The sequence below is a fragment of the Cimex lectularius genome, unplaced genomic scaffold (assembly GCF_000648675.2).
Source record: "Cimex lectularius strain Harlan isolate CLEC.00 unplaced genomic scaffold, Clec_2.1 scaffold24, whole genome shotgun sequence".
In the NCBI taxonomy this organism is placed as follows: domain Eukaryota; kingdom Metazoa; phylum Arthropoda; class Insecta; order Hemiptera; family Cimicidae; genus Cimex; species Cimex lectularius.
Window position 1 is genome coordinate 255712 of NW_019392666.1, and position 25287 is coordinate 280998.

Consider the following 25287-nt stretch of genomic DNA (forward strand, 5'->3'; position numbering starts at 1 on the left):
TAGTGTGAATGTGTAGTGAGACGGCCAATGCAAATAAGTTCTTCCTTCCAACCCTCAATTAGATTAGTAATGAATGGTATATAAATAGTAAAGAATGTATTTAAGAGTGAGCGAGAATATGAATTGGTTTGGATTGAGAGACTGATTGTGTTGAGATATGGAATGACCTAGCTGTTGATAGCCCCTGGAGCTCAACCTCGGTGTGGCTTATAAGACTGACGCCAGAGGTGGGTGATTTTCCATGCCCCTTGGTAATTATTTTCTGTGAATTACAGAAAAACTGGAATTGCCGGAAAGTTGCAAGAAGTGATCGGCTCAACTCCATGTGTATGTATGTACATGCAAGTGCGGATTTGAGCTTTTATAAAAACTCAATAAAAAGGAGGGAAAATTCAAAAGGTGGGGTTGAGATGGGAAGTTAGTGTCTGAAGGGAACGAGGTCACGATAGCTCAAGTAGTAGAGCAGCGCCGTATCTAGCCGAAGATCGTGGGTTCGAATCCCGCTCTTGACAATGACTTTTTTATCTCGATTAAAAACCTTAATTAATTGTAATGTATTAATTGGTCAAGCGGACCACGAAATTAGTGAATTTAATGATTAAAATGAAGTACACTTCACTAAAGCTCTCCGTGGCCATTTCATTTGTCGTCGAGAATCCAATCCGATTACACGACATTTGAAAAATGGCAAAAAGGAGGGAAAACTCATAAGGTGGGGTTGAGATAGGAAGTTGATGTCCGAGTGGATCAAGGTCACGATAGCTCAAGTGGTAGAGCAGCGGCATATCTAGCTGAAGATCGTGGGTTCGAATCCCGCTCATGCCATTGACTTTTTTATCTCAACTAAAAACCTTAATTAATTGTAATATATTAATTGGACCACGAAATTAGTGAACTTATATAAAAAAAAAGTAATCAGTTTAAAAGTTCCACCTGACAATTGTTTTTTATTATCAATTGATAAAATAATTAACTGGAATGCAAGCTTACAGATTGTGGATTAAGTTTTAGTATTGGCAAAGCTAAAAGAACTACTTAAAGCTTAAGCAAAAATATTTAAAATTATTAAAATCAAACCTTGTACGATGTCTGCTAAAATATTGACTGTAAAGCTTCTTGCCAAAATTGCTGCATGCATTTATGTGTGGATGCTATTTTTAACTGAAAGTATTGCTAATATTCTTGCCCCCCATGAAAAAAATAATACAGTACCTATTTCTACATTTCTTTTCCTAAGTGCTGGGGTGGGAAAACAACGAAAATAGAAAACAGTAAGACGTACAGGTACAGTTCCAACTCTGGGATCCCACCTCCATAGCTGCAACGGCACTGGCAGCCAACGAGTTAAACAAAATTCCTTGACTCACTTATGGCTGATTTGTAAATAAATATATAATTTGAAGGATTATGGAATAAAACGGGAAATCTATTAATCACAAATTGTTTATTGGTTCTATAAGATATCTTATAAAACTATATTATTTTTTCTCGTGAGACTAGCTCGTATTAAACAGTTTAAACAAGTGTTAATTTTATACAATAACTGTCTGTATAGAGTTCAAAAACTTACTGTTTGTCAGAATTAGGAACGCCTTGTTACACGTTAATTCGGACTAGATTATATTAAAATTAATAACTATTTTTTTTAAATACATTACTTCCTATAAGAACAATAGGCACTTCCTGAAGACACTAGTTGCAAAGATACTTTTTGGTTAACAACCAATTAACAATAACAATGCTAAAAATAATTTTACAAATTCTGTAATTTTTCATTGTTTGGCACTTCAAAGAACACAACTATTTCTGCAACATGTTTAAATTACAAAATTTAGCATATAATTTGTGTATTTCTCTGTTTTAGCACAACTTTTTTAAATACCCTTTATCATTTTCCACAAAATTTTTTTAAACAGTATTTAATGAATAATTAATGCCTCCTCAAAAATAATATTTTAAATAGTACCACAAATTTATGAAAAAAGATAATTATTCACAGGAGGAGGACAGTTTGCTAAATTGAAAGCATTTAGTTATTCCATATACAATTTGATTGTACAAAAATTGAGAGATTATGAGTTTATAAAATATTTATATAAAATATAACAATAAGAATTATCAGGTACTTACGTTAGAACTGGATTCTGTATTTGTTTGGGGTGGGTAAAGATCTGACACCGGTCTGCTTGTTCACAGGGTTTGGAGGTTCCCTGTGTAAAGAACCTCTTCTGACAATAGGTAACAAACGAAGTTTAGGGTCTGCTTTTTGTTGATCAAAACAACCGTAGTCAGTGATTTTCCTTGGCGTTGGCAAGAAGCTTCTTGTGGGAACAGGGAGCTTGGTGAATGAGATTGGTAATTCTGTTTTCCTCATCTCTCCGGTTACAGATGTTGTAGGCGATTGATGCGGTACTTTTTTGTAATCGTCGAATTGACTATAACGAGAGAACTTGTTTATGGGCGACATCCTTATTTCTGTTTCAGCAATTTGTTTATTTCCAAAGCCAGTCGATTTTCGCAATCTTCCCGGCGAAGAAGCTGCGGCAGATGGCTCCGAGTTGTTTCTTTTGTTATCATAATCACCATCATTGGAACTACAAGAGTTCTTCCTTGTCCTGTCTCCGCTTAACCTAGTATAGTCAGACTTTCTAGATAACGGGAGCACAAGGCGAGAAGGAGATTCTCTCCTCTCTGTATTGTCTGAACTCGAATTTGCTGAAACATTTCTACTTTCAGTGTCACTGAGCCTGCCATATTCTCCTAGTTTCCTCGAAATTGGCATGATTCTCACAGGAGATTCTCTTTGTCTTGTTTCTGTTGTATCTGTACTAGAATTGTTTGCGTTGTTACTGCCAGAAGGTGCTTCAGAATCACTCAATCTTCCGTATTCCCCTAATTTTCTATCCTTGCTTCCGCTCTTGTTTCGTTTAGGTCGTGGTAAAGAACTAGGAGGAAGGCTTGCACACCGTTCAGCCGATCTTTGCTGTTGCGAGCAGAGACCTTGTTTCTCAAGGAGTACCATATCTTCTTCTCTGTTATTTCCTTTATCTCCTCCACTTCCACCAGACCCTCCTGAGGAAGACACTGAAACAAGCCCTTGCAAAAACCCACCCGATTCAAAACCAGTCACACCCGCCAATAATGGCTGGGGTATTTTTCCTTTTCGCGACGAAGCGCCTGGATGAGCGAATCCTGGAAAACAGCAAAGTCCTCTCTGAAATCATTCAGAAACAAAACCAGCCGCGCTTGCCTTTACAGTGTGTGTGTACTTTAAGTTAGTGAACACACAATATGACACGTTAAAGCAAAAACACAACTTGGAAAAAAAACTCATGCTGGAAAAGCAAGCAGACTTGTTTCTGTATGGTCTTTGAAAATTAAATATCAATAAAACAAGGCTTCGAAGGCCTTGTATTTATTCGATATTCAACCTTTTTTTTTTTTTTTTTTAAATAATAAATAATGAAAGTATATTTTGAAAATGTCAAAAAGTTACAACACATTTTAACAATTGTCCTATTTTATACAATTTATACAGATAAATAATATTAATACAGTGAAACTTCCCTTAACGGTCACCTTCCTTAATGAACAAACTCTGATTCCCCATCATCTTCCCATTAGTTTCTTCAAATTAAAATCAACTATAAAACGGAAGTGGATAGCTTTTCCATCTATATTCTGACTTTAAATTTCTCCCAAAAACCCCACTTCCCCTGAGTGAGCCTTCCAATTTCGTCCTTGGTCTCAAATTCTTAGATTTTGATTATGACACTTTGAAAACAAGTTTAAGTACCTTTTCAGTTTGACTTCAAATTTTGCTGCGATATCAAATGTGCCTCCCCATGTATGTTTGACACTTAAAGAAAAAATAATGTGTATAATTGAAATGTGTGATGGTGAAAGACTAATGTATGATACTTGGCTGTGAAGTTTTCTATCAGAAATACATATTTTAAACTGTGACGGAAAAAAAACCTAATCATTTTTTAAAAATTAGTTTTGTCATATCTTTGTAAATTTTAATTAAAATTTTTTATATTCTTTTGTGTTGAATAAATTTTTGCAAGTAAATATTACTTGATGATTATTGTTTATGCCAATCTTGTAATACTAAACTTTTTTTTCTCTCCCAAAAGTGGACACCTCTGCATAATATACGTTTCATTCCCCAAGAGTGTTAGTTATATGGAAGTTTCACTGTAATTCATTTTGTTAGTTCAACATGCGTTTAAAGCAACAAATGTAAGAAAAATCATTTTATACTAGAAAAATCCTTTATAATAGTTTAAATTCATTTCAGCTGACCAAATCACAACACGACCAAAAAGATTAAAACTGTTAAATAAAATAACATGTTGGTTCATGCCTCTCTTTCAGATTCAAACATAAAAAAAAATTAAATTAAATTAAATTAAAAACCTCTTAACTACACCTGAACCATACTGAATTGTGCATAAGTTCATATAACAAAAAAATAAAAATTAAATTTAAAATAAATTTAAAAAAAAATATATAATTTTGCCGTACAAGTAATGAGAAAAACGTTTAATATTTAAACTAATATACTAATTACTAAACTACTTAAAAATATAACTTTATTACAAAGAAGTTAAAACAAACCATCCCCTTTATGCACATTGTTACCGAGTCACCTCACCAGATATACGTACATGTAAACACAGATTTCACTGAGATAAATAAACAAACAAATTTGAAAAATAATTTCTTCATAGAAAATCCCATAAAACAACTGTTGCTTTAATTATTATTTTTTATCTTGTAAAGATGTCCGTCATTTATAAAAGTTAACAAAACACTGAGACATGGTAATTTACCTTGCTCATCAGCTGAGAATCTAATTCCTTTAATTGGTCATCAAGGGATTTATGATGAAAACTTTCCGTTGGCGTTGAATATTTATGGTGGTAAGAGTCGACACTCCCGGTGTATGATGCCCCAGATCCAAAACCTGTTGAACTCGTGAGAGCACTGCTGACTGTTGAAAACACGCTTGTTGTAGATACGCCACCTGTAAGATCTTCACGTTGAGATTGAAACGGAGGAATAAGAGTATATAAAATTTTACCTAAATTGTCATTAGCAAGTCCGTTAAGATCGGTATTGAGACTCGGAACCGTATCGAGTGATATACTAGGATATGAACTGGAAACATCTTTATCCAGAGTGTGTTTCTTTTGAAGAACTCGAATCATAGCATCTCTTTCAGCGAGCTTACATTCCAACTCTTTCACCCTAAACAATTTTTACAGTAATCATTAAAATTATTAAATTAGTGGAAACTATATAATTTTTTTTTAATGTATAGGGGACTGCCTGGCTGAGTGGTTGGGCTTCTGACTAGAATTGCCATGTTAGCAGTCTTGGGTTCAAATCCCAGCATAGTGCATGGATTTTTAATTAAGAATATGTTTACTTATCTAAGCCATCAGCAAACTGGCATGCAGTTGAGTTTGGGTGTTTCAACACTATACTAATGCCAGCTTAAACTGTCAAACGGTTCCAACATAGTTTCAGATTGAGTTTTTAACCAGTATTTGACCATCAAAACAGCCCAAGGATTTGGCCGTGACTGGCAATTAGAGGCATGCGCAGTCATTTCCCTTTGCTTTCTTTCTAATAAAATTGTTAATATCTTACTTATAACTAGAGCCTAGGTTTATTCGCAATAAAATTCTTCAAATATGCCATATAATATGTACTATAAAACCCTCAAATATACAGTTAATTTGCTCTAAAAAATATTAAAACAGGCTGAATGAATGTCAGATACATCACCTGACTAATAATTGAATAATTTCTTTTTAATACAGATTTTTTTTCTTTTTCAGTTTAGTACATATTCATTTTGAAAGGAAATAAAACAGAATAATTTCAATTACACAAAAAATCATATGCAATAAGAAAGAGGTTTGAAACTATTTTTGAGTTTCAAATGAGGCTCTTATTTCCTTCCAAAACCTAACTACTTCAAAAAAATTAATTTTTCTGGAAAAACACGCATCCAGAAGTTTTGGAAATTGGGGCCTCAAATAAGATGTCAATTATTTCAAGCGAATTCTATTGTGTCGGTTTGTATACGTTAATAAAATAACATAATAAAGTAAAATAATAATAAAAACTTCACATTTGAAATATTCTTCAAATATGCAAATTTATGCAATATTCTTCCAATATCACTTGAAATATGGAAGGGTAAATCAGCGAAATCCAGATCTGTTATCGCTGCGGATCACTAAGAATTAAGGGCAGCCTCTTTGACTCAATACTGACATTTTTTGAGTCAGCAAATAATTGGTTCCCCGGGTTTTAATCAAGAAGCAAGAAAGCAAAAACCTTACAAACCACTGAAGGAACCATTTGACTGTAGGAGTCCAAGATGTAAAAAAGTGAAGAAGAAGAAAAATAACTTTGTTCTGGGTCTGGGTGTCCCCTAAGAATACATGAAATAAATGAATTTACATGAAATAAATAAAACAAGTTCCTTCTATGAAGAAAAAAAAAATCTTTGCACAATGCATACCAATAAGGCAGGACAGAAGAAAAAATTACGAGAATATTAAACAAAAATAACAAATGTTAACGTGAGGTCTCTGCTTGGAGGGAGAGGAGGTGATTATACAGGTGGGATTTAAAGGAGGAAAAGGAGGCAGCGGGACGAATAGAAAGGGGAAGGGAGTTCCAGAGTTTAGGGGCTCGGATCAGAAATGATCTTTCGAAGGTATGGGTTGTATGTTGCGGAAGGATAAGGTCGATTGGGGATGAGCGGGTCTTAAGAGTGAGATGTGAGTGATTAAGAAACCTTTATCAGTTCATGTTTGGGTCAATAAATCACATCAGTTTGTGATTATGTGCTGGAAAACAACTATTGTGATTTGACTCCTCGTCCACGACACAAATGGGTTTATGACATTTAGCCCTCCTATTTGACAAAAATTACTTTACTACTTCTAGTATATAGAACTGCTAGTAGTAGAGTATGTATATTGCCTATTTTATTTTATATACTTTTTAAGTTAAATATAATAATTAATTCAAGCTTTATTTATGAAAATACTCACTTTGCTTCAAGATCTGTAACTTTCTTTTGTGCAGCATGAACTTCATCCATCTGTTTGATCCTATCAGAGCGAGCTTCAGCTATAAGTTTCTCACTCTCTTGGCTCGTCCTTTCTAAAGCAGCAATTTTTGCATCTCTATAAACAAAAACAAAACATAGTCATTCTTATTTTGCCCATGACAAAAAATATACTTACTTTGGAATGCTTGCAGCATCGATAGCCGCTTGTCTAAGTTGGCTCTCTTCAAGGTATTTCTGTTCCCATTTGGCCACCTCTCCTTCTAACCACATTATTTTTTCATCTTTTTCCCGCAACTGCCTTTTCAACTCTGGAGGACTTTCTCCCTCACCTATAATTTTTAATTATAATTTATGAAAATAAAATATGTGGTATTAGAAACAAATACCTTGAGTTTCTTGAGTGTTATTGTGCTTTGCCCTTTCATTCTGAAGTTCTTGTTCCAGTTGAAGCCTTAGTTTCCTCTCTGTCTGTTCTCTCCTATCACTTGCTAGTTGCAAGCTGGAAAGAGCTCTTTGTAGTTGTCCAACCCTTTCAACATGCACTTGCTTTTGTCGACACTGAATTTCATTAAAATAATAATTAACATTTTTAACAAAATAGTGTGTCAAGTAAAACATTTATTTAATAAAAAAATAATAATTTCCTTTTTTACTAATAAAAATTAAGTATGTTAAATAAAAATATACCTCTTCCTCAAGTCGGACGACATTAGCCTGAGCATTGATTAAAGCAGTGTCAAGAATATCTATATGAGTCCTTTGCTCTTGAAGAGTTGCTCGCTGCGCTGCTAATTCGATTTCTTGCCTTTCCTTTGTTGCGTTTAGTTCTTTATCTAATTAAAGAAAAAACATTGCATTTTTTAAATTCAATAAATGCATTTAATGAGTTACGAGAATTACATACTTTGAGAAGCAAGCCGAGCAATGAGAGCTTCCCGTTTTGAAAGTTGGACTCTGGAATTCTCAGGTGAGAGTAGATGCTGAGTAACTAGGCGTTGATTTGTCTCTTGGAGTCTCCTAACCTCCTGCTGGAGCCTTGAAATTCTAGCTACTTCCAGTCTCTCCCTCCTTTCACAAGTTGCGACCAATTCTTCATGGGCCCGTTTCACTTTTCCCACTTCTTCCTCAAGCTAAATACAATATATAAATCATATACTGAAATTAACTACAAGTGGACATCCATGCTGTAAATTACTTTAATTATGTAATATAATATTTATAATGAGTTAGGGATGGTTTTATTATTATAACTATATTAAACTGAAAATGTATGACAAGTTACCTTGTGTGCTTTGGCAACTCTATGATAACAAGATTCTAATTCTGATTTTAGACTGTTGTTTTCTTGCATAAGATGGTCCACCATTTGGGCACATCTTTGCTGATCTTTCCTAAAATAGTATGTTAGTATTGTATTAGTATTTAATTTAAGCATTTGTATACAATAGTCAAAAATGTAATTAATAAAAATTACTATCGTACCTTGTGTTTCCGAGAGTGTGTCTAAGAAGCGTGTTTTCTCGATCGGCCATCGAAAGAGCACTCAGGTCCGGTTGTGATTTACTCAATTTACTTCGAAGACGGCTGCGAGCACTTTGCTTCACGACTGTTTCACTCTCGCCGCTGCTTTCAGCACTACTGCTAACTTTCACTTCCTTAGCCAAATGTTTCAAGACCTGAAATAAAGCAGAAAAATAATTATTAATCGAACAATCAAAATCATACAATTTCAATTGTAATACAAAAGCGAGTCACAAATATAAGCTCATACCTGGGATTGCCTAAGGTAATCGTCAGGAATATCAGTAATTTCTCGCACACTAAGATCATAGCTGCCATTATCTTTCATGTTATTTGAATTATGGATTTTTGGTTTATAAACTGGTGGAGGCCTTCCATCATGTGTTCTACAACTCACGTCAATTAGCGACATCAGGAAATGTTTTTGTTTTGATTTTCAAACCTGTTGGGCCAGCTGTCTTCGTGTATTATTAATGTGTTGTAGGCCATGTTTTCCTGCCCTTGAGGCTCCTGTCTGGAAGTGTGCCTGATCGCATACCTTTCTTCGTTACTTAAGTTTTCATTTGACGTAGAAATGTCAGTTTCGCTTCCACTCCCACGCCTCATGGTGGATACTAAAATACAAACAATTAGTAACAATAAATTGTTTGCCTCTTGAAACTCGCAGGCCAAGACTAGAGATTCTCCTGAGAGATCTGAGAATTGATTACTTTCCATATGAAGGTAAGACAGACAACACATCATCTGACTGACAAAGATTGAAGCCCAGAAAAAAGATGCTATGGACATAGGCAAGCTAATTAGGTGTGCCACTGGATTAAGGTATAAGTTAAAGCATAAGGGAATCACGAAATATCTATATGAGGTCCTAAGCTCCTTTCTCAAAGGCCAAAAATTTAAAGTCAGAGTTGGCAATTGCTATTCAACAGAAAAAGGTATCAACTCAGGAACTCCACAAGGGTCAGTGCTGTCGCCTATATATTCAATATTTTCATGAGCGACTTCCCATCCCCAAAAGAAGTAAACATTGCTGCCTATGCTGACGATACAGTGGTATATGCCTCTGACGCAGACATCCAAAAGGCACTCCACGAAATGAGCTCCTACTGTAAAACCTAGAAGCTCACAAACAACCCCAACAAATTCAAAGCAAAAATATTTACTCTGGGAAGGCCCTGCAACCCAAACGAATTGAATATTGAGGGGACTAGCATTCCTTGGAACCCTCCCGACCGTGCTGTCAAGTACCTCGGAATAAAAATGGACAGGAGACTAAATTATAATATCTACATTAATGGCAAACGACAAGGATACGTCAGCCTCAGTATGTTGTACCCATTATTGAATAGAAAATGCTATAGAAAAAAAAAGGCTTAAGCCTGAAATATCTCTCCTGATTTATAAATCCATCATAAGACCTTTGGTCCATTACGGGTGCGAAATATGGGGGGCAGCCTCACCTTCCAAAATCAAACCAATCCAGTTACTACAGAACAAAATTCTGAGGATTGCAGTAGACGCAGCGTGGTTTGAGTGCGATTCCCAGCTGCACCGGGAACTCAAAATACCTTCCATCGACGAAACAATCCAATTCAGAAAGTTTCACTCCAGACTTCCAGCAGTAAAAGGAGCCGTACACTTCCAACTAGGGAATAAGATCCTTGAGGAAAACGCTGTGTACCCTCCAGGATGTACTGAACATTGTTTGAATATAGCCGATAGTGGACATTATGCACGTAGTTATTATTCATTTATATATTTATTATTTAATATTATTTCTCATTAAATATATGTATAAACTTAAACTATCCACCATTGTTGAAAAAGGCTCATGGTAGACTTATTATAACCAGATGCCTGATGGGAAGTATGTAATACAAGACAATCACTGTGTATAACTTGTAAACTTATTAACTTGTAACTTGTTGGTCTAGTGGAATTAATTAATTTTTAAAAAAATTAGGTGTGCCAAATTTAAAAAGACAAGTATCTAGTAGCCCTTTGCTGGACAGATTCAATCAGATTAATCTCAGTTTTAAGAAATGGATCCCAGATAATGCAAGCATATTCAAGATGACTGCGAACTGATATAACATTTTAACTGCAATGGGGTTAGGGACTAAAGTTTGAAGTAAAACGTTTCACAAAACAGAGATTCTTTAAGAACTCTAATCTCAGAAATGTAATCACGAAAATTGCATTTACTATTAAAAATGACACCTAAGTTATTTATTTGATCTACTTTACTACCAATGTGATACAAGTAATAATCACAATCCTTTAGCTAAGATGACACATTGAATTTAATGAATTTGCTTTTGAATGACACAAATGATTATCACAACACCAGGTAAGGAAAGCATTTAAATCTAACCGAAGTAATTCATAATCCACCATAGAAAAAATATTGAAAAATAACTTCAGTTGTCAGTTAAAAGAGAGTACGAAGAAAAATTAAAAATCGATGAAACATCATAGAACTAAATATTCTAAACATTAGTTCAGCCTATTTGGATGAACAGAGCGGAGCTGTGGGACAACCATCTAACAACCATTAAAACTATTTTTTTTTTGTTCTTCCATCGAAGAAACTCATTTTTGAAGGGGGTTGGGACCAAATTCAGGGTCGCTGAGATCCAATCCTGCCTGCCCCTTCTATTGATGAGTGCCGTGTCAATTTCATTCAATTGCGACCACCGGTCCCCTTTAGGTGTCAGAAAAATTCCAGAGGCGATGGTGGGGATCGAACCCACGACCGCGAGATCTACTAACCGAGAGTCTGACGCCTTAACCATTACCATTCAGCTACCGCGACCCCCAAACCAACCATTACTCCTTACTTACTGTCTCCAACCTTACTATCCACAATGACCTTAACATTCCCTTCATCAAACCGTTGATACGTTTTCACTCTGATGTTTCAACCCATCCTAACCCTACTGCTCTGCTAACTCATATCGTAAGAACTCTCCACGTTGCCACAAACGATGATGGCCCTGAGACCTCCAAGCCCTTAACGCGAAAACATAGGCTGGCTTCTCATCACACATCTTCTGGGTGCAGTACTGGCGTAGTGTGTGTTTAGCCCATATTTAAAAATAATCTTTTGAGATAATGAATAGTGACTGTCAGTAATAGAAAAACCTAAACTGACAGCTTATTTCAATCTTTACAACAAAATATGGTCTGTTTTACAAGAACAATGCAACAAGTGCTATCAGCAGGTTATAAGCAACAATAAGTGAACAAAAGTATTTATTTTTATTTAGATTTGTTATCATCTTACCTTGCATGTGGGAGGTCGAAGGTGAATAAGTTTTGTATCTCGTCGGCTTAGTGATCGGATTCATTTTTTCCTCCTTCGAGTCGGCTTTAAAACGGATGATTCGCAATATAAAACGTCGTTCGTTCCACCTTCGAACAACAAATTTACAACTTTTCACTCGTCATCAGTGATGATTTATCGACCCAGCACGAGCCGTGTGTGTTGTAAGTCAAGCTGGTAAATGTCATTGCAGATGGAGGAATGTCAAGTATGAATCATTAGCTGGTTATTACAGTAGAGTACAATAGTACATTCTCGACATTCCACACCTCCCACTTTTTAACAATACCAAGGGGTACTAATGGAACAATCTTGTCGAATAGGTCAGTCTCATCGGGGGGAAAGTCACTTCGAACGGTTTTTTTTGTTTTTTTGAGAAAATACAATCTAATAAAATTAGGTTTATTTCATACAAGGTTTATTATGGGAAAATCTCTCGCTCCACCTCGTACTCTCTTTATCATTCATTCTCTCTTAGTAGAAGAGCAAGTCAGAAATAAGTTCAGGCATACGATTTTTCGCTTATTCGAGAAAAGTGACTCACTTAGTTCGGCTTTACGTTAAACTGGTCATTGTTCTCGTCAGAATGTAGATTTGTTAAATTAAAAAAAGTATAAAAATATTCTCATTAATGAAACGTGACGATTCCGAGGAAGGGAACTGTATAACAACACTGACGCCTCGTTTTGGGTGTTTTGTGAAAGGGCGCCCCTTCCACGAAGAAATACGGTTTTGTCAAATCAATCAATCAATCATTTAATCAAATTTATTTAATCCCTAAACACAACAAAAACTTAAAATAAAACAATTTTATATATTTATATATAGACTTAAAAAAACATGAATCTCAAGTCAGAGGACAAATAATGAATTTTATTTAGATGTTTATGTATGTGACTTTTTGAACAAAAAAGAAACTATTAAGGGTTTTTATTTTATAATGGATTTGATATATTACATTATGATCTTTTTCAGAATTACAAATTCTTGGAGACTTAGATAATAATGTTAAATTGGACAAATTCTTAAATCCAGAAAATGAGGTAAATCTATTAAAAAAGTACTGTGTATTTCATAAAGAAAGTATTCCCCTTGCAGAAAATATTTGTGTTAAGAATGTAGAAAATTTATTATTTGTTAATTATACAATTGCAATTTATAAGAAAAATCCAATTTAACTTTGTGTTGTTAGATTATTCTTTACAAATTTTGTCTGTTAAATTGTTTTTCTTTTACTATTGGTGTTTATAGGAACAATACATAGATCATTCCTATAAAGAATAATACATTATATGTATGTAAATTCTATATGTTAAATTGCTATTTCATGAAATAATTTACTTTGTGCAAATCGCAACATGAATTGAGTATTATGAAATTGATATGTAAGCAAACTCACTTTACATAATTTTATAAATAATAAAGTATTATTCTCTTCCTATATATTATATTATAAACAATTATTCTAAGAACTATATGCTAAATATACCCACCAGAAATCCATATTAAATATCTAGTATGTTTCTCTAATTATTAATTAAATATACTAAATTTTTGCTATAAACAACAATGAGATGTTAAAGAACAAGTTTTTGATCTCATTCACTGTCAAATCAATTCTTATAGTATACACTCATTTGATCCTTATTATATGTGTTAAAACTATGTGCATTACAACTTTATTTATTTTTTAATGAGAGATCATAAAAGTAAAGTTCATATCAACTCTTGTGGTGCGAGTGTTTTTGAAAAAAAAAAAAAAAAACATTTGTAAGTATGTTGAGTTCGAATACAGAGCTGCTGGATTCAAACCTGGGACCTTACAGTGATAAGCACCATGTCAACGCCTAAACCATTGTAGCCAAAATAGGCTCTCTTATAATAGCACATGCCTTCAAATATTGTCCTATTTAGAAAGGTTGTATACCCAAGGTAAAACGATGTACCTTGTGTGGATAAGAAGCCAAAAGGGATCGAGGGAAATGAGAAATTAGACTATTGGCTAAGAAAGCTACAATCAATGGGATAGTAACAGAGGTGAAGACAGCTAGCCTTAGAAGGAAAAATAATGAGAGGAACAAATATGAGCCAGTGAAAAAGGGAAATTCTATATTAGATTAAGAGGGACAAAAGAAGGTGATGGTTCCTTGGATTCAGTCAACAGTTAGTAGGAAAAGACTTCTGACTATATGCAAATTGAGATACGGACATGCCGTATGTATAATTCGTACCTGTACAAGCTAAACATAAAAAGCTCACCAGTATGTAATATATGTATGGTAGAGGAAACACCAGAGCATATAATTATGAACTGCCATAAACATAGTAAGCACAGGTAAGACTTTTGGAAAAAGTGACAAACTTGATGAAATGTCCTTTCAATTAATTCCAGATACTAAGCCTAGAAAGTATGAATTTGTAAAATAGACAAAAATTAAATTTTAATAGCTGGGGTAGTGGCACTAGACCCAATTACCAGATAGAGTATCTAGCTGTGGCTAAAAGGCAAATGCCAATAAATAAATAAAAATTAAATTATATGCATTAAAAATAATAACAAAATACATTATGAACATTGATCCAGGAATAATTTATTTAATGGGCAGTCACACCTTTTTTATTGTTCAAAATGTAAAAAAGTGACCGTTTACAAAGTACACTAAAATTTACAATGAAATAATAGAAAATATACAATGAATAGGGAAGTACATTTATAAAATTTATAAGAAATAATAATTGAAGTAATGACATAATAATATAAAAGTATAATATATGAAATTAACAATTAAATTGTTTTGATAAAAATAATAAATAATAATAATAAAATCAATATTACATTAACACAATAAAATACTTGAATATAAATAGGAATATGTGCAATATATAATAACTGGAATAAGGAAAGGTAGTGAATGACTAGAACAGGGCTTCCCAAACTTTTTAGCTAGCGGACCTCTTTCAGGTCAGACAGAATAAAATCTAGGGAGAACCCCTTTCCTTCAAATATTTAAAATTATATAATTTTGGTTCCATCGCAAAGAGGTGCAAACTTTAAAAGAAATATATTTAAAATTAGATACTTAAAATAGCCAGTCATTCCTAATTAGATGACGGAGGGAGATACAAAATCACTATGAAAATAGACATAAGACTGACATAACTTTATTTACAAAATCCAGAACACAAAAATCAAATTGTACAGAATGGATTGAATATGTAGATAAAACTAGAGCCAAAATCAAAAGTAAAAATTTGAACATTAATGATTAATGGGAAGAGTGATTTTTAGCCTTCATAATTTGAATATGTTGGGCTTAATTTTGGCTAGATGGAGACGGATGTTGGGTCAATCAAGACAGCTTCAGAGGAGGGACCGCAGTAGCTAGGTGGTTAGCATGATAGACTTTTGGCTCAAAGACACCCACAGTCCTGGGTTCGGCTCCCACTATCATCCCTGGCCCTTTTTTTCGCGATACCCTTCCCCCATTAAAACAATGCAACATAAAATACATACGTTTTCCTTAGCTAATATATTATGTTCTTATATATATAAACAGTTTTGGTGGCTGTATAGATAGAAAATACAGATACACATAGGTGAGTTGTGGCAAATGAGAAAACACCTATGCTTTCTCCACGAGAGATCGAAATTTTTTGTTTTTGAGCCAAAGATAAGTATCAGACTTGAAAGTAGATTTTATGGTGGAGTCTAAAGTAATATCTATCAAACACTCATAGGATTTAGGTCATTTTCATTATGAACGATGAACACCAACATTGTTTGTGTTGTCCATCAGTTTTTGCAACTCTTTTGCATTCTAAGTTATTTGTCTTCTGCCTAGCGTAGCATTGCTGCCAGCAAATTGCTTGTTGACGATGTTGTCACATCTGATGAAAATTACTGCCATAAATAAAGCTGAGAAAAGGTCCAATGACACTGCCTTGAAGCATTACAAATTTTAGTGTACTTGACAAAAATAAACTATACTGCATATAATATTTATATTACTATGATGTTATACATATATTTGTAAATATCTAATGTTAATAGATATATACTTTATTAATACTAGATTTAAAAATGAACACTTACAAGTTATAAATCATAAAACTATGACTATGCTTCAGTTTATTTGTTCTGTGTGTCAAGTTGTGTTAATAATTAAATAAATAAATAAATAATACAATAATGAATACCCAAATATTGACTGGATATTACTTGGTGATGTTTTAAACCACTTCAGTTTTTACTCTTTCACATTATAAGAGACTTTACACTCCACTACCCTTTCAGACATCATGGATTTAGATTTGTTTTTCAATTATTTATATATTCATAAAGAAAAGGAGAGAGTCGTTGGGAAATTAGAATATGCCACATTTGCAGTTCTGGATTTGAATCCTGGTATTGTCCTTGGAATTTTATTGGAGAGTAGTTTGAAAAAAGATAACTGATTGTAAAGTAGTATGACCTTTCATTCACACACGGAACATATACCCCTCCTGTACATCAACAATTACTTCATATTTGTGGCATGCATGCTAATTTTAGTAAAATTAACATATTTTTAAAGATTATGCATGAACAAGAAATTCATTAACTATAAATAAAATTAGCACTTAAGAGCCAGAAATTTGCCAAAATTCAGAACAGAGTGAATAATTTTAATTATATTTATATGGTAATGCAAGTTTAACCACTGAGGCTGGGCCTACTAATCAAGTTCCTTGATGAACTAGAACTCATTGATGTGCTATATGCATAGAACGGGGATGTAATTAAAGGACGCCTTATTCTACACACCTCGACCAATTTATCTACACCTACATCTAATATAAGCATATATTAATTATTTATATAATAGGATTTTACATTTAACTACACTCATTGACAAAGGGTCAGACAATTATTACAATTTAGTTTGTGCCAGTCTATAAGGATAGGTATACCAAAAAGTTTGGAAACGACCAAACTCATGGGTATAGCAAACGGATTAATCTCACAAATACTTGCTTAATTTTAATTATCTAGGTAAATTTCATAGATACTAGATTTAATTCTAAAAGTTCTAATAAAATATTACACATTTGTCATACATATATGCTGAATGAGTTAAAAATTTATCATTGTCAATAATAAAAATTTGATATTTTACTTCAGAATTGCTCTATTTCTGAATTAGGTAATAAAATGTTAAAACTCAAAATGCAATGGAGTGTGTGCGTGTGGCACCATGCGGCCTTTTTTACTTTAGAAAAAATAAATTTCTATTAAAAAAAGAAATTGCAAAAACATATGATACAATAATTCTGTAATAAATGTTGGAAATTTTATTGGCAAAATTTTAGACTCTAAATCAAAATGTTTTCTAGATTCATTACAGTCGGCAGAAACGCTGGGAGATGGGGGACAGGCACGCTCAAAGGATTAGATTTTTCAAGGGGTGATTTCTTCGTTTGATTCTACAATTTGCCCTCAATCTACACGGTCCATTTTCCAGGTCTCAAGATAGCCGTTTTAGGAGGAATGGGTCAAATAGGACATACGCTGTGTCTAATGTTAAAGCAGTCACCATGGTTTGATGAGATCGCCATCCAAGATTCTGTCAATCCTAAAGGTCTTGCAATGGAGTTGAATCACATTGACACACAAAATATAGTCACTTCACACGAAGGGCATAGTGGCCTAAAAACAGCTCTTAAGGTAACACATTTAACAAAACAAACAAATTAATTTCTTATTCGTTCATCAACAATATTGTTTTCAATGTGTTCAAAAACATGTGTTCATTTATTAAAAAATAATAATAATTTGAAAGGTTTTCTTTGTGTATCATCCCTGTTCCACTCAAACTGAAATGATTGTTGTTTTTTTTTAAATCAAAATACTTTAATAATCAAATTGTTTTGATTGGTCATATTAACCAAAGAAATTATTTTGATTGATTTATTATTTTTTATGAAAAGTATGTTTGAATTGAAAATTTAGTGACATGAGCGACTCAAAACCACCCTAGAGAAAGTAGGGGACAGTCTCTAGGCTTGCAGATACGGTGGTCGTGGGTTCGATTCCCTCTAATGCCCCTGGAATTTCTTAACCCTCTCCTTTCCTCCAAAAAAATCATATCTTAACACATACGACATAAAGAAAAAATTAAAGTGTTGAAGATGGATGCATCTGTATTAGTGTGGTTTATGTTTTCTTTAAAACAAACTCAATTTAATTAATAATAAAATAAAGGAGTATAATTTTTTAAAATAGTTTAGACTTTAATGTCTTGTTTTCAATGTTGCATAAAGTTGAACTGTCTTGATCATCAGGTATGATAAAGTCACAAATTTTATAGCTTAGGAAGATCTTTCATTAAGAGCAATTTTTTTTAATACTTCATTGAGAAGGCTTTGAAAAAATAGCATTTATTTTTTAGGGAGCAGACATAGTAATGATAGTTGCAGGGCACACAACCGAAAAATATTGTCCAGGATCGAAAGATGACCTTTTTACAGCCAACTGTAGAACCGTATATGAACTAGCAAGAAGTTGTGCTGTTCACTGTCCTAAAGTAAAAATGATTCTCTACAGCAACAAAAAAAAAGCACAAACTAATATCAGGAATTTTATAGGCATTTATTGCTGTTTGTACAAACCCTGTGAACAGTACTCTTCCCATCACTTGTGAAGTTTTCAAAAGACTCAACCGGTTTGTTGACCCCTGTAAGATGTTTGGCGTAACAACTTTGACTGTGGTTAGAGCAAACACACTTGTATCAGAAGTTATACAAGTAATTCAATAGTTATATTCAGGTATAATTAAAAAAATGAAAGGTACATGAAATACCAAATTTTTTTGTTTGTCAGGTAGTTCCGGAGACAGTTGAAGTTCCGATAATTGGAGGACACTCGCCTTCAACGATGGTGCCTGTCCTATCGCAAGCAAAACCTTGCGCTCAACTGACTACAGTAAGTAACGATTGAAGAATTTACCGAAGAAATGCGAATACAGAAAATCAGTACATAATTTATTTTCACATTAGGAAGAAGTGGTACGAATCACAAGAGCTTTGCAAACTGCAGGGGATGAAGTTCAAAAAGCAAAGAACAACCAAGGCACTGCTTCATTATCCATGGGTTTTGCAGCGACAAGATTTGCAGTGTCATTGGCCAAAGCCCTAAGTGGTATAAATAAACATATTACCTGTTTATAAAACCAAGAAATATTTATACACTTTGTTCCAGGTCAAGACAATATTATAGAATGTGCCTACTTGATGTCAAATATCATCCCTGAGCTGCCCTATTTTGCCACCCCAGTCCAGCTGGGTCCTTGTGGAGTGCAAAAAAATCTAGGTATACCAGACTTGTCTAGCTATGAATGCTGCCTGCTAGAAACAGCAATCCCGTTCTTGAAAAGGGACATAGAAAGTGGTGAAAATTTCATAGCTGATGTAATAAAGAACAAGATAATCTTTTAAAAACCATTAAACAAAAAATTAAGCCTCCTCCAAACTGCAGAAAGCACTGAAATTTCAACCAAAAAGAGGAAAATATAAATTAATGTATAATAAAAGAACATCTGAATTATTGACATGGCTATTATGTTCTCTTTTGCAAATAAAGGATTTAGAAAAAAGTATTTTTATTTTTATTTTTTTTTACAAATTCACAAATCACAAAACTGTGTTTAAAATAAATGTATTAAACAATTAATTATTAACAGTACAAACATAAATATTTTTTTAAATATACAGATTTAACTTAAGTAAATTAATATTTCAATTAATCTAGCAGTCATTAACACACAGTTTATCACATAAGTTCCAGTAAAACCTTAGCATAAATGACTACTTTAATTTATCACTCCATTTTTTAGTGTGATCATTTCATTATATTCATTAAAAACATTGCATATGAAGCACGAGTTAAAAAAAGTTTCTGAATGCTAGAAAAAAGAAAAATATAACTGCAAAGAAGTTAGATCAAAAAATAATATCAAAAAATAATATTTTAATTATTAAGTCCTTTAAATATGAAACAAATTACAAAAATTAAAATTCTGTGGCAATTCCCACCATTTTATTGCAACCTGATAGTTTGTCGTTTATACTTTTATGGAACATTAATAATGTATTTTACAAAATAAACGTAGACTACGATTCAACTGAATTATTCAATAGTTCATTATTTACATCTACTGTATCTGCCATCTTATCCCGAACCTTATTAACAGATCAATGTTAAAATTTGCATTAAAAAAGAAAATAACTTAAAAGTACTTACTTGGATTATTTGTTGAATTGCTTCTCGGAAACAAAGGAAATTGTAATCGATTACACCTACAGGAAAAAATGAGTTATGCGAGTTTATATTATAAGGTTCAACTCCCAATACCAACCTTGTTTTTCAAAATTGTCCTCCCTAAGTATGCACACAAGGGCGAGAAACTTATTGACCTCACGTAAGTAAAGGATTGTTCCGTTGTTTAATTTAATCAGACTTGAGCTTTTATCGTCAAATGCTTCGTTTTCAATATCTTCTTTCATGCTGTAAAAAATTTCTCATCATGATAAATCTGAAACCTATGACCTACTGATAAATAGTTAAGAAAAACGAACCCATAAATACCAGACAAATCTATGACTACATCTATCATATCACAGCACAGTTCATAACTTTGCATGTCGACTGGAGAACAGTCTGTTGCTACGTAAATCTTAGAAACTACATCAAACAGAAAAGCTTTTTCTATACCAGAATTCTAAAATAAAAAATATTTATTATTGCCTTTAGATATTTAAACCGAATAAAAGGAAAAACTCACAGAGATAAATATATTGAGCAGATTTTCTAATGTAGGAAGTTGAGGTATAAGCTTTTGCACAACCTTAGAAAAAGCTTCAAAAATACTATGGTCATAGATTGAAGTGAGATGAAAGCTTAAATTTATATTGTCAAAACCTATTAAACATAAAATTAAAAAATTGCAATTTGTGTAAATGATTATTTGGAGATCGTGAGAAATTGTGTAAATGGTCGATTTTTTACCTGAGTCAGAGAGATCATCGTTAGCACGCTGATGGATATCTCTCTGTGTTTCCATCTTGTTGTCTTCAGTCAGACCGTCGACTTTGTGTATAAACGTCTCAAAGCGTATGTTCGGATTGATTTTATAAGCCTTGGTTACAGTGGTGTTTAATTTATTCAGAGCATCCATATAATCATCCTGAAATTAAAAAGTAAATAAACACAAAAGGTCATTAATTCTGAGGTTTGTCTCACATTGGAACGGACTACGACTAAGGGCACCTTACTCATGCGAAATCGTGAGATGCGGTCTGGTGTGATGTAGGTTTCAGAAAAACATTTTCTTTATCGTGCCAACGTTTCGATCTTTATTGAGATCATCTTCAGGGCCTGGGATTTACAAACATTGTGTACATATAACAATTACATTTTGGATGTGGAGATACTTTGATTGAATACATAAAAAAATATATTTTGCATTGTATAAATTCACTTTTCCACATCCAAAATGTAATTGTTATATGTAAACAATGTTTGTAAATCCCAGGCCCTGAAGATGATCTCAATAAAGATCGAAACGTTGGCACAATAAAGAAAATGTTTTTCTGAAACCTACGTCACACCAGACCGCATCTCACGATTTCTAAACAATTATTTCTCATATTGGGACAGACTTGTCAGAGCCATTTGTCCGTCAGTAGTGATTGTTCTGTTTTGGTTGGCATGAATTTGTAATAATATTTTTTTTCTAATTTTTACATTTTTTTAGAAGGCAATTTCTTTAATTAAAAGAATTACCTACGTTTTGGGTCAATTGTTTCTCAGGACAAATCCTAACAACTTCTCAAAAAGTGTACTAATGCTTCACATCTTACGGGACCAGAAATCAGCGAAAAGTGCCAATTCGCTTAAAACCAGGTGAAAATGGAAACACATGCACATGCCCTCATCTATTGTGCCAATCTCGTAATATTTAATATAATTGCAGGAAGCAAATGGATCAAAAATAATTGAGATTTGTAATGCAAACTAGTGTGAATGGATCCTCGCACCCTGCCACAAGCATGGATTGAAAACATTTTTTTGGCCAGATGATGTATTTATGAGTATAATGTAAAAATAATGACTGTATAAGGAATCTGCAAACTTTTTTTGTATGTACTTTCTCAAAAATAAGTACATACTAATATAAATAGTTTATATCGAGTTCTATGAGTTTTGTAAAAACAATATGTAAGCTTCAATGCAATGAAAATTATATTCTTCTTACGTCGTCCGTCGAACACAAAAAAACTTGCTGGGATTGATATTATGTCGGTTCCAGTGTGAGAGGGCTGATTATATTTTTTTGTTTGGGAATGCTTGGACATATATGGGCGTTGATTTGTAGTCAATTCCAGTGTAAGTAAAGCCGGATATCAACTTACTTGGGCATCTATGACAAAAACTAATGCTCCGCAGGCCCCGAAGATCGCTTCGAAGTCCGAACTCGAATCAAACAGGTCAATCTGTCCTGGAAAGTCCCAAATTTGGAACTGGACAAAAGAGGAGTTCGACACTTCTTCTTTTATAGATTTATTTGTACCCTCGAGGAATAAAGTCTCATTGGGCGACATCTTATGAAATACGACCTTCTCTATCGACGACTTGCCACTCCTGCAATAATGTGTAATCGATAGGATTTTTTTTTTTAATTTTATTTACGCCTTACCTTCTCAGTCCCATGAGAATAATCCTCGGCTTCTCGTCATCTTGGTTAAGACCACCATCACGGTCAAACAGAAACTCCTTCTGTTCATCATAACTCTGACCGTATTGGTCGTCCTCGTCTTGTTCAAAAGACTGAAATATGAGAGCTTTAATAAACACAACTCAGAGGGAAATAAATGTTATTCATGTCGCAGCATGTGAGATTAGAAATAGAAAGGAAAAAACAATATCTAAATCAATATTGAATCGTCATATCAATTGTCAATATTGAACATACTATAATTAAAAAACAAATAAATTAAATAGCTGAACATGGCTAATAGTTCTTGTTGGTATTAATTAATTATTAATAACATGGTATTTAGCAAAAAAAAATTTCCTTTGTTAACAACAAAGTGATAACTGTTATCAACGTTATTTACCAATAGAATGCATGCTTGATAATTCATAATTATCCAAAACATACCATAATGATAAAAACGGAGTTTTCTCCAGGAAATCGGTGTTAATATTTATTGAACTTTGTAAGTCACATTTAAGCTAAAGCAGTCCTGCTTTATGAATCCTTAAATATCTCTTCAACCGAGCTCATGCTTTGCCATGAGGTCGATGGGTTAATCGTTTCAGAACCGAAACGACGACATATGCTCATGCAATTGGGGTACACGTCGCTAGTAATACATTACAAATATTTCCTGGTATGAATATGTCCTGGCATAAAAAGCAGAGTACTCTATATTGCATTACTCCATATCTTCTTAATATCCACAAAAACAAAGCTAACGATAGTAGATTAGTAGTAATGACTACGGACTACACTAGCGCCAAACAGCATAGACCAACATAACAGGTACAGATTTACAGATGTTGCAGTAAGGTATTAGAAGTATAGACAATTACAATTTTATTTTACTCCTTTCCTCTTTAAAACTTTCAAGCATTGCTTCAAAAAGCACATACAGAAAGTTGGTTGTTCAATAAAATTTACAATTTAAGAGAAAAACAAAAAATCAAATTATACAAGACACAATCCAAGAATTTTTGCAGACAATTCAGCAGTTGTTATAGCAGTTCATAAAAAGGAAAACTTATCCGACATTAAAAAATTATAGACCCGTATCTCTACTTCAAATATTTTCTAATAGATTAAATATTTTCTAAAATAATTTTAAAATAGATTATTACTTTTTTCCCAGAAAATAGTATTTTAAATATGAGGCAATGTAGTTTTCAAAAATCAAAAAGCACAGAGGATGTGCTTATAATTTTTTTTTTACCCTGGTCTAACTAGATAGATAAAAGGTTTATAAGATGATTTTTAGAACATAGAAATTTTTTAGACTAATTTATCTTTTTTAAATGTTTTTGTTTAAAAAAAAATTTCATTGTATTGCTTGCGGCCCTTTAAACAGTTTTACCTCAAAGATGCCTATAGGATCAACTTGGGCATAAATCTATATATTTTTCTTTTGTACAAGGAAATTTGTATTAATTGTCTCACTTTTTTTTGTGTGTATTATATATTAGCTTAATAAAGTTTGTAGAAAACAAATTCAAGATTAAGAAAACATAAAAATAAGTGACACTGCATTAGAATCAAAGTTAAGACAGTATTTATATCTGGTTTATATAAAGATATAATTTATTATATTTTATATAAACCTTTACATAAACCAGATATACTAGCAGACAAAACATCAATTCTGCCCTATCTCTGATTCTAATGCATTGCCATTTATTTATATGTATTCTTAATCTTGTTGTTCCTTATTGCTAGTCCTAAAAGTATCCGCAAAAGAAATAATAAATAAAAACTTATCTGGTATTAGAAATTTTGGACAATTTTTGACACGTATGGCTGGAGTAGTAACTTTTATTTAGTAAATGGGAGAAACACCTTGTTTTGACGGGTTAGTTGAGAATATTAATAACAATTTTAAGAATAACTTAATGACTAAAACCCAAAATTCTATATACCACGTGTTTTATAAAGAATTAGATTTAAGTTTATCTGGTGGTTTGAACAAAACCACATTGGTAGAACGTGTATCAGTGGGAGATTGAAGACTTGTTTCATAACTTTTTTCTTTGCTCTATGTTAATGAAGTACAAGATCGGATGGTTCAGCAGAAGTATGTTAACTAGAGAGGAGCTTGTACACCTAAATGGTAATGGCTGAAAGAAACTGTACGACTACCACCTTGGTGATTGGAATTATAGAAAGTTTATAATTGAACATTAAAACATATAATTTAACTCTGCATATGACTGTTGTATATTGTATTAAGTGCACAACACAACTCAGCAGATGGACTTCAGTCCATGGTCTGTGTAGATTATACAGATATGTTTTTCAATGCTGAATAAAAGAGAAAAAATAAAATTCTTTATTATTATTACAAATGATCTCTTTTAATTGTGTAACACCAGCCACTTGAGCTTTTTTTTTATGATGTTGCACCTTAAGCGTATAAGTGCAGAAACATGTGCCTGAGCAGAAAAGGTCAAATAATGAAGTTGATATAATAAACTCTTGGTTAAATATGCCATTTAAATATCTCTAAAACTTGCTTTAAAAATTTTTCAAATTCAAGAAAAAATCTCCCC

The 25287-nt window shown here is 33.0% G+C and overlaps 3 protein-coding genes across 6 annotated transcripts; 1 reads left to right on the top strand and 2 right to left on the bottom strand.

The window, feature by feature from the left end:
- Positions 1 to 1427: 1427 nt before the first annotated feature.
- LOC106660814 lies at positions 1428 to 11993 on the bottom strand. Of its 2 annotated transcripts, none has more exons than XM_014383763.2 (13): positions 11910 to 11993; positions 9066 to 9237; positions 8874 to 9009; positions 8585 to 8778; positions 8385 to 8493; positions 8007 to 8232; positions 7790 to 7935; positions 7489 to 7660; positions 7278 to 7431; positions 7083 to 7217; positions 5090 to 5256; positions 4839 to 5032; positions 1428 to 3214 (listed from the first exon to the last, which is right to left on the bottom strand). In XM_014383763.2, exons 1-13 carry the CDS (start codon positions 11971 to 11973, stop codon positions 2132 to 2134), a joined length of 2952 nt encoding a protein of 983 aa, XP_014239249.1. In that variant the 5' UTR covers positions 11974 to 11993; the 3' UTR covers positions 1428 to 2131. The 2 variants fall into 2 exon arrangements, with proteins under 2 accessions (XP_014239249.1, XP_014239247.1); XM_014383761.2 differs by having other exon boundaries at positions 4839 to 5041.
- A 31-nt stretch (positions 11994 to 12024) lies between these two features.
- LOC106660971 (malate dehydrogenase, mitochondrial-like) lies at positions 12025 to 19580 on the top strand. Of its 3 annotated transcripts, XM_024225138.1 has the most exons (9): positions 12025 to 12112; positions 12924 to 12991; positions 17322 to 17392; positions 17450 to 17652; positions 18377 to 18511; positions 18573 to 18731; positions 18808 to 18909; positions 18984 to 19125; positions 19186 to 19579. In XM_024225138.1, exons 2-9 carry the CDS (start codon positions 12987 to 12989, stop codon positions 19419 to 19421), a joined length of 1053 nt encoding a protein of 350 aa, XP_024080906.1. In that variant the 5' UTR covers positions 12025 to 12112; positions 12924 to 12986; the 3' UTR covers positions 19422 to 19579. The 3 variants fall into 3 exon arrangements, with proteins under 3 accessions (XP_024080906.1, XP_024080904.1, XP_024080905.1); XM_024225136.1 differs by lacking the exons at positions 12025 to 12112; positions 12924 to 12991 and adding an exon at positions 14210 to 14283 and having other exon boundaries at positions 19186 to 19580; XM_024225137.1 differs by lacking the exons at positions 12025 to 12112; positions 12924 to 12991 and adding an exon at positions 17145 to 17260 and having other exon boundaries at positions 19186 to 19580.
- Positions 19581 to 19928: 348 nt separating this feature from the next.
- Positions 19929 to 23497, bottom strand: LOC106660955 (ras-related GTP-binding protein C). The gene is made up of 9 exons (XM_014384032.2): positions 23147 to 23497; positions 22682 to 22812; positions 22398 to 22626; positions 20992 to 21169; positions 20768 to 20904; positions 20562 to 20704; positions 20342 to 20490; positions 20227 to 20282; positions 19929 to 20165 (listed from the first exon to the last, which is right to left on the bottom strand). The coding sequence occupies exons 1-9, from the start codon at positions 23147 to 23149 to the stop codon at positions 20097 to 20099; spliced, it is 1095 nt and encodes a 364-aa protein (XP_014239518.1). The 5' UTR covers positions 23150 to 23497; the 3' UTR covers positions 19929 to 20096.
- Positions 23498 to 25287: the final 1790 nt, after the last annotated feature.

Excerpts from the sequence above, each read along its gene's own strand:
- LOC106660814 (XM_014383761.2), bottom strand. The coding sequence starts at position 11,973 with ATGAATCCGATCACTAAGCCGACGAGATACAAAACTTATTCACCTTCG. Across the intron at positions 9,238-11,909 it reads TTCGACCTCCCACATGCAAG|TATCCACCATGAGGCGTGGG; the intron begins GTAAGATGATAA and ends TTTGTATTTTAG. Across the intron at positions 9,010-9,065 it reads GAAGACAGCTGGCCCAACAG|AACACATGATGGAAGGCCTC; the intron begins GTTTGAAAATCA and ends CGTGAGTTGTAG.
- LOC106660971 (XM_024225137.1), top strand. The coding sequence starts at position 17,160 with ATGGAGTGTGTGCGTGTGGCACCATGCGGCCTTTTTTACTTTAGAAAA. Across the intron at positions 17,393-17,449 it reads AGGATTAGATTTTTCAAGGG|GTCTCAAGATAGCCGTTTTA; the intron begins GTGATTTCTTCG and ends TCCATTTTCCAG. Across the intron at positions 17,653-18,376 it reads GCCTAAAAACAGCTCTTAAG|GGAGCAGACATAGTAATGAT; the intron begins GTAACACATTTA and ends TTTATTTTTTAG.
- LOC106660955 (XM_014384032.2), bottom strand. Across the intron at positions 20,905-20,991 it reads CGATGATCTCTCTGACTCAG|GTTTTGACAATATAAATTTA; the intron begins GTAAAAAATCGA and ends TATGTTTAATAG. Across the intron at positions 20,283-20,341 it reads GGACAATTTTGAAAAACAAG|GTGTAATCGATTACAATTTC; the intron begins GTTGGTATTGGG and ends TTTTTCCTGTAG.